The 9,045-nt window shown below is 40.9% G+C and overlaps 1 protein-coding gene across 1 annotated transcript; it reads right to left on the bottom strand.

The window, feature by feature from the left end:
- Window positions 1-277: 277 nt before the first annotated feature.
- LOC134450478 (mannose-binding protein C-like) lies at window positions 278-3,463 on the bottom strand. Its single transcript, XM_063200323.1, has 4 exons — window positions 3,256-3,463; window positions 2,834-2,947; window positions 2,483-2,548; window positions 278-2,298 (listed from the first exon to the last, which is right to left on the bottom strand). Exons 1-4 carry the CDS (start codon window positions 3,455-3,457, stop codon window positions 1,910-1,912), a joined length of 771 nt encoding a protein of 256 aa, XP_063056393.1. The 5' UTR covers window positions 3,458-3,463; the 3' UTR covers window positions 278-1,909.
- Between the last annotated feature and the right edge of the window lie 5,582 nt (window positions 3,464-9,045).

Below are 9,045 nucleotides of genomic sequence, written 5' to 3'. Positions count from 1 at the left end.
AGCCTCTCAACAGAAGGCCATTATCTTACTAATATAAGATAATATTAGCTATGTTAATCATATAACCATGATTCATCCATTCAAAAGTACACAGGTAAATTAGACTTTCCATAGGTATTTTCATAAATAAATTTTAAGAATCAGTTTCAACATTGACATTTTTGTAAATATCCCTTTTAGGGGGCTATGTTGTTTTTTTTTATTTTTATTTTTTTATTTATCCACATGTCGTGCCTATGTAAAATGAGTCAAATATATGACACATTTATATCATTTATTACTCAAGCAACACCTGACAAGAGGTTAGACGAATCAAATACAGTACACTGCATTACACAGATGATTAACATTATAATATAGATATGGAGATAAGTATATTGCATATAAGCTATTAGATACAGTGGCATAGGCTTGTGGCAGGATCTTTCATACAGTATATTGCAGTAGTTAGGCTACACTCCGGAACCACAGTAATGGTTGACAATGCATATTTTGCCTAATGTATGTGTTTAACCCTTGTAAGGTGTTTGGGTCATTTTGACCGGTTGTCAGTTTTTAGCTTGAGAAAAAAGTATCAGTTATTATGCTTTCACATTGTCAGTGAGGAACATGAAAAAATTAGTGACCCCCCCTTGCTATCCCCCCTGCACATTTGTATTACACAGCAGGTGTTCCCTGGTCATTTTAACCCTTACCACTTTGGGGGGGCGACTTATACATCAATACTTCCTAAACTCTCTGATACAAATGATCACATGTTGAGAAAACAATGCAGAGGGGGAATTATGTGGAAAAAGGAGTGCAGATGTTTTTCGGTCCTTCAATTGTGCATCAATGTTTCAACCTTGCGTGGTAAGAGCACTGGTGACTCAATCCGAGAGCTAGGATCTTCAGCTTTTTTCACTGTCTCCTTATCTTTCTCTCTCTGTATCTCACTCTCAAAAACATATACACATAAATTCACAGGCATAATAATGAAGGGAACATGAGAGTGAAAATGAGCTATATTTTTTTCCTTTTAAAAATATTTTTCTATGTGCCTGGGTCAAAATGACCCGAACATCTTCTATGTAACACAAACACGAACACCTTACAAGGTTAAAGTTCCTCTCAGAACTTGGTTACTCCACAGTGGCAAATAGAAAGGCCTTTGAGTAAACTTTTAATGTTTACAATTACGAAGTTCAAACATGACATTTCTATTTGTGTGAATTTACATATAAAATGCATATACATTTGACACTGAAAAATAGAATTTAAAACTATAAAGCATACAAAGACAGTGATTGTATGACACACATTATCTGTAAATGCCATGCAAAATTTGTACTTTATTCATACCAGTTTCACCTAATAATTCTGTATGAAGAAATACCAAAAAGGGCCACTTTCAGGAGTAAATCATGCATGGTATTATATACTGTATATTATCAATACTGGTAACACTTTATTTTAGGGATACATCTATTAGCACTAATACATACGATGTTAATGCCTGCATAAGTAACTTGTAAGGCATGCACTAAGTAAACGCTAAGGCCTACTAGGTCCTTACTAAGGTTAAATTGGTAAGAAATCCCTTATTGTGCATGAACAAGACATTTGCGAATACATGCCTAACAAATGTTTGATTTTGCTTTGTACATGCCTTACAAGTTACTTATGCAGGGACATTGTATGTATTAGTGCTAATAGATGTATCCCTAAAATAAAGTGTTACCTAAATACTTCTACAAGAATGTATGGCTGAGACATTCGTATGCGTTTTTACCATTTTTTCCATATGGGTATCACATAACTTGGAATTATGAGACTATTTATGTAATTTTATCATGGTTTTTTTGCCTATCGCAACATGTAGCCTCGGGCCCACGGGCCATCTTAAAACGATTGTAATTAGGAACTCTCTTCAGTTTGCTATCTCACATACTACGTGATAATTTCTGTCACAAGGAACATCATTCCATAAGCTGTTGCTTGAAAATATCATACCACAATGCTCCTTGTTCCCAAAGTTATTGGGCTCTCCTGTGGCCCATTTAGTAAAAACCAGTGAGCTCCCATCTGTGTCCAGAAAGGTGCCTTCAGTCTTTCTGTCTGTTGTCCCAAGCCATCCTATTTCTGCCCCTAACAGTGACAGCATCGTCACAAGAACCTCATTCTCCTTTTCATTTTGGGGCAACACAAGATCACCTCCAGCATCTCTGCAGAATTTCAGACCTGCGTCATATGTGCTTTGAAGGCCCTCTGTGGCGTAATACTTGGCTCCCACCTTTCTGAAGAAACGGAAGCTTGCAGCTGTGGAGAAAAAGACCATATTTTATAGTTTTATAATGATGAGTGAAACAGCAAAGCAGCGTTTTTTAGCCAATCACAATTTTTGAGGCCCCAATTTTGATGGAAGACTGGTTGGGGTAGCCGTGGCCTAAATGGTTAAGGAGATGGACTTTAGAGCAGACGGTTACAGGTTTGAATATCTCACCTTTTTCCACAAGAGCAATTCTCAACAAAACTGCGTTGATATCTGTCTGAAGGGGCTGGAGATCTCCTGCAAAAAATAACATTCATAACATAACATACTGTATATTATAGGTCATACATTGACTTGACTTGACATGACTGATATTATAGATTATAGATTATTATCCCACCTTCTGGTTTTGAAATGTCTACTTTTTCTAATCTACATGATTTTAATTGTAATTCGATGTGATCTGATGTCATCGATAATACTAAAATCTGAAACGTAGCCCCCTTCTGGTTTTTCAACAAATAGCGCCCTGATTGCACTTATACAGGGTACCAAATACAGGGTAAGAATATTGTTTGATACCTGGTAGTCCTAAGTCCCCTTTCTGTCCTCGAGGACCAGCTGGACCCGCAGGACCCACATTACCTGGCGGACCCGCTGGACCCATTTTACCTGGCGGACCAGGCACTGGCTCACCTGCAGGTAAAGGTGAGAGAACCGCATCACAATTAGACACACGAATGGAAAATCAGTGAGAATTCATACAGATAACACAATGCTTGTAAAGATATCTTCTGCAATGCTACACATACACATGCGCACACACACGCGCACGCACACACACACGCACACACACACGCACACACACACACACACACACACGCACGCACACACGCACACACACACACACACACACACACACACACACACACACACACACACACACACACACACACACACACACACACACACACACACACACACACACAGACTTGAAGTCTTACCTGGTTCTCCTCTGTCCCCTTTAGGTCCTGTCGCTCCGTCTCGCCCATGTTTGCCGTCTCTGCCATCTCTGCCAGGCTGTCCGTTGTGCCCTGGACTGCCAGGTACGCCAGCTGAGCACCAGCCTCCAGGTCGGGAGTCAGTTAGCTCCGCATGTCCCAGGGACAGCAGCAGGACAGTGAGGTACAGCGTGGACAGAACCATGACTGCCATCTCCTAAGACACATGGGCAGCAGAAGACCTGAACTGGTATTTATACCCACTATTGACATCGTGACCTGAATAGGGCAATGCCTGTTTACTTTGCAAACAAGAATAATGTATGTCCTTCGCAATAAGCTGAACAAACTGTGGGAATAGTTTGAAAGCAGGGCCGCAAATAAATCAAATACTTGATCTGACACCTCAGATATGAACACAAAGAAAGCACTTCATATCTGTTTGACCCTTGTTAATGAACAGAGAAAGGGGAAAATAAATCTGAAGTGCTTCAAATCATCCTGTGTGGCAGTTCTTTTTGTTTGTGATCCTTTGACTCTTGTGTTAACTAAACATCCAAGTTTGGAATTTCCAAAAAATTCCATAAACATGCCTTGAACCTAAATAATATAAGACTCCTTTAAACTTTATGGCATTTTATACTATGAAATAAGTTGAACCCTCATCCCGAACAGTACAAGTGAGTGACCTTATGGTAGAAAAAGCGTTTTACTCTGTGGTTGACTTTTCTTTGTAAACTTGCTTATCTTGACACGCCCTGACAAAGTACTGGTGTGGTTGAAACCAGTCGTTTACAATAAAGGGTTTTAACTTAATATCTTTCCCGTTCATGAATGCATGTACTTTTCTGAATTATTATTACTCTTCATAGAGGGTGTGTGATTGGGGTAGTTTGTTTAGCAGAAGGCAAGATCAAAGAGATGTATTAAAGGGACAGTTTGGTGAATTTCAACATGCAGTTGTAATGCTCACACTACCCTGGACTTGTCAGTGCCTGAGATTTTTTTTTCTTCTTCTTCAGCCGTTTCCGAGATCCTGGTCATTGTAATGGGGGCAGCTCTTTGTTTACATTTCAAAAAAACATTTTTATTTATTCCCAAAAACATCCAAAAGGTTATAAAACATCAGCAGACAACTAGCAAACAGCAGTACCTTTTGGGAAAATATTTGGAGTTGGCCTATGTTTCACTTTTTAAAAATGTAAACAAACGCTGCCCCCATTAGAATTGCTCATATCTCGGAAAGGGCTGAGCCGAAAAATGTGGCATCACCAGGTACTGAAAAGTCAAGGGTAGCGTGAGCAATACAACTGCATGTTGAAATTGACCAAACTGTCCCTTTAACCATAGACTATAATAAACCATTTCACAACTCAGGGGTATTGTGAGTAGATATGTTTTATGTGAAACACTGTTATAACTTTTTTGTCACAAAAATGGTAATGATTTCTTAATCTACAACCGCAGACTGTTATTATGATGACGTTATTATGATGACGCTTTCAGCCAAATATGAGTGGGATTGTCAACACTCCCATCTGTAGGAAAGAGCTATCCCTTAACATTGAATCTCATTATTTTACCTAACAAGCCAATACTCCACTTTGATAGCTGAATTCAGATTGAGCATCTATGACAAGACTCTGTATCAGGTTTTTATTTCTCTGGAGAAAGAAAAAAATCTATGAAGGGCCAGCTAGTCATGTGCATACTGTGAAAAAGATATGCAATATTTGAACAGAAAACAGTAAACAGGAAGAAAAGAAAAGTTTCAACAAGGACTGAAATTGCCTCAAGCAAGTCCACGTTTTGTGGCTGATTAGCTGATTAGTCAAACATTCAGAAATACAGTATGTTATTAGCCTTGTTAAAATGTTTCATAATGCCAGTTCTGAGGAGCCCCCCTATTTCTATGAGCACCATGAAAAAGAAGAGAGTCAGAAGAAAGCAACAGTTAGGGGCTTCTCGCCCCAGCAGAACAAGGAACAGGGAGAAATAAATAGGCTCCCATGAACAGAGCAGGCGACATGATAAGAGAATATGTCATGTCATACACAACAAGGTGGAGCAGAGGAGAAGGTAGGTAGCAAAAAGCAAGCAGCTTACATTTGAGGGAGCAGGGTGGAATTTAAAGGGCGAGCCGAAGGTGCTTGGACAAAGGGTGATGATCAGCTGAGGGAATTTAGGTGAGGGGAAAGCTGCAAGCTTCTTGACTACCATGGCCTGGCCAGAAATAATGCTAATGCTATCTAACACTTAATTTGCTAGCTTGAAGGTACAATCAAAACAGAGCAAACCATTATGTGATCAAGCAGCTTCAATAATCTCTAGGATTGGACAAAGAGCAGCACAGCAATTTCTTAACTACAGTATAATGGTTTGTTCCCAGCATGGCTAAAAATTGTCTGTGTGGAATTGGAGATGACAGGGGGCTGATCTCTACACTGCTTTTGGGGGAAAGGCAAAACTGAACAAGAAATGAGTTGGGCAAGAGTATGGGTATGGTTAGGACATAGAGGTAGAAAATAACACTAGAGAGGACACAGCAATTTGCGACAGCACTGGGAAATGGCAGCTGGAGCTTCCCAACTTCCGTAGGTAGTGTAGGCAATGCAAGTCAATGGAGAAAACGCCCACCCCTGTCAAGAAATTGACTAAAACTGTGTAAATATGAAGTAACACTTTAATCAAAGACCAGATTTGAAATGTCAGGCTAAATATTTACTTTAATCATATGAGTCAATAAAATACATTTAAAAATCAAATAATATATTTTATGAACATAGTTGGCAACACACTTCAACTATTGTCCTTGTATAGTGTGTTGATGGACATTTTCACAGAGGTGAGCCTCGTTCTCCGTTAATTTCCATTTCTCTGATCTACCTACAGATAATGGCTGCTACAGATTGCCGTAAAAGGGGGGGGCGGGGTCCTCTCTAGTGTTATTTTCTACCTCTATGGGTTGGGATTTGAACCTGGTTCCCCATTTGTAACTGCCCACACGGGGTATGTTTTTTGGAAACTGTATGGTCCTTGGTTTTTAATTGGTGTATTTGAGAGGGTTTCAGTCATTCTTTTCAATTGCCCTTGTGGCCTGTGCAGTTGCCAGTGTGATACACCTTCCATTTGCCTTGTATGAGGCCGGGGACAGTGGAAGTTGGAGCTGCTTGTTGATGCATGTTTTTGACAGTGAATGGAGGGGTACTTGTGGGTGCCATTTCATGTTGTATATGGTTCTAAGTCATTTAGAGTTACTGTCAGAAATGACAATTGCTTGCCTGGTTCACACCAGACCATATTACAAGTATACAGTATGCCTTTCAGATCGGAGGGATTGTTCAAAGCAGCATGTAATTTCCCAGGCTAGTCAATTGCTATTTGTTTGCCAAATGTAAGCAGTATTATAGAGTGTTGGTTGGTGTTGACAAAGTAATCATCCGTGGTCTGGCAGTTTCTTCATATCCTTTTCCATGATTCTTTAAATATCAATGCTTTGTCATGCTAGGCAATAGTGCATTTAAGCTTTATGGACTGCCTAGTTAGACACTAAACCAATTAATGCATTTACCAAGTGTGAAAAGAAGTGGTCGTTGACATTTATGATGAGTGAAAAGTGGTCCTTGATCTGAGAAATATTTGACAAAATACCTGCCATTACACACCCTTCACTGCACAAAGTAATAATAATCCAAGGCTAAGAACAAACTCAATTAACATATCACACCTAACACACCTAACGTCATCCATTAACAATATTGTGCAGCCCTGTAATAATGGGTATAATAATCAGCATTCTAATTAATCATAATTATTTCCTTTATTTCTAGAGTACATCTGGATAATAGAGAAGGCCAGCTCAGTGAAGTGGCACTTTTGTTCCACATGCCGCTAACCCACTAAGAGGGTAGTTGTTGTCTAGCAACCATTTCTGATGCAAGTCTGATGGAAATTAAAAAATTAAAAATGAATATGGTCTCTGTCAGAAAAAAATAACACGGTGTTTGTGTTACACTGGGCACCCTGGTCACTCACCATCTCACACAACAATGTGCTCTTCATGATTACATTATGTTTGTCTCACAGTGTATCAGTCAACATGTAGCTTGATATACTTTGGCCTACACTTTACATACCGAACCATTACTCTAAAGCCAAACCTATGGTACAGCGCTTGTACACAGTGTTACAGTATTGCATGTTGTGTACTGTACTGTGTGCGACAAAGTGAGGAACACTGCCCTGCCAAAGTTGAATGCCATTGTTTTCAATACAACCCTGCACACTGGCGCTGATGTCTGCGGACATTCACACAGGTTGGCTGGCGATTAGGGACAAGTTCTATTTTGTCGTAGCCTACCACTCATTATCCATGCTCTGCTGTGGTGAAATTATGTGTATCCATGAAGCTTCATACACCAAAATGGCAGGTGTTTCAGTTTCATCGTCTAACCCCTGGTATATGAAAGCAACAGTTGGAACGTGTGAAACGTTCTACACATATCCTCAACCGTCTCACACGTCAGGGATGAATGGGCCTGTACGGTATACTGTACTGATATTATAGCCTACTATACTTCCTGATTGACAGGAGAGGAAGACCTTTTGTAGTGTTCTTCTCACATCCTGATTGACGGGGGTGTGTGTTGCATTACACTTCCCGCCTATCTGCTGATTAGCGTCCTGCTGTGTTAGTGAGGACGTTAAGTAACGTTTCCAGAAGGATCAGACATGTCTGTTGTTGCCATGGAGACAGGCGGAGAATTTATTAGCACAACACACACAAAAAAACAATGCGAGAATGTTTTCCTTTTTCTTTTTTCTCTGACACAGCTTTTGCAATCAGAGGTGTCTCTGATTACTCCTGAACTTTTCAGACAAAGGTTCAGGATGTCATGTCAGAATCCTCTCTCTCTCTCCCCCCCCCCCCCCCCTCTCTCTGTGTCTGCCTGTCTGTGTCTGTGTCAGGAGGATCACACCTGTTGATTATTTGGGGCGGCAGGCCAGGGCCTTAGTAAGTTGTAAATCTCAATGAGACTGGTGTTTTTGATGAAACACACACACACACGCACACGCACATGTACACACACACACACGCACGCACACACACACACACACACACACACACACACACACACACACACACACACACACACACACACACACACACACACACACACACACACACACACACACACACACACACACACACACACACAGAAATGGGGGCCCACAGGCTGTGTGTGATGAAACGGTCAAGCCAAGGCCGTAAAGAATCCTCAGCAATGTAAGTCCCACCAATGTAATGGAAGGAGGCACAGAATAGGAAATGGAATATGCCTCTGCCTCTGTGTGTCTGTGTCTGTGTGTGAGAATGTTTGCCTGTGGGTATGCATGCGTGTGCCTGTTTTTGCATGTGTGTGTGTGTGTGTGTGTGTGTGTGTTCATGTTTATATTTGCATGCTGGTGTGTGTGCGCACGTGTGTGTGAATGTCTCTGTGTGTGCGTGTTTGTATTTGCATGCTTGTGTGTGTGTGTGTGTGTGTGTGTGCGCGCCGCGCACGTGTTTGTGAATGTCCGTGCGTGTGCGTATGTCTGTGTGTCTGTGTGTGCAAACTGTGCATGCATGCGTGCCTATGTGTGCATGCGTGCGTGCGTGCATGCGTTTCTTTGTGTGCCTTGTGAAATGCAATATGACTTGTTACTTTGGATTAGGCCTGCTGTTGCAACCCTGGGGCCAGTGATGTAAATATGCGTTGCATGTGCAATTCTCACAGAGAACCAGGCTGCAGA

This window comes from Engraulis encrasicolus, chromosome 6 (assembly GCF_034702125.1).
Source record: "Engraulis encrasicolus isolate BLACKSEA-1 chromosome 6, IST_EnEncr_1.0, whole genome shotgun sequence".
Taxonomy (NCBI): domain Eukaryota; kingdom Metazoa; phylum Chordata; class Actinopteri; order Clupeiformes; family Engraulidae; genus Engraulis; species Engraulis encrasicolus.
This window is presented reverse-complemented; position numbering and strand designations above follow the sequence as displayed.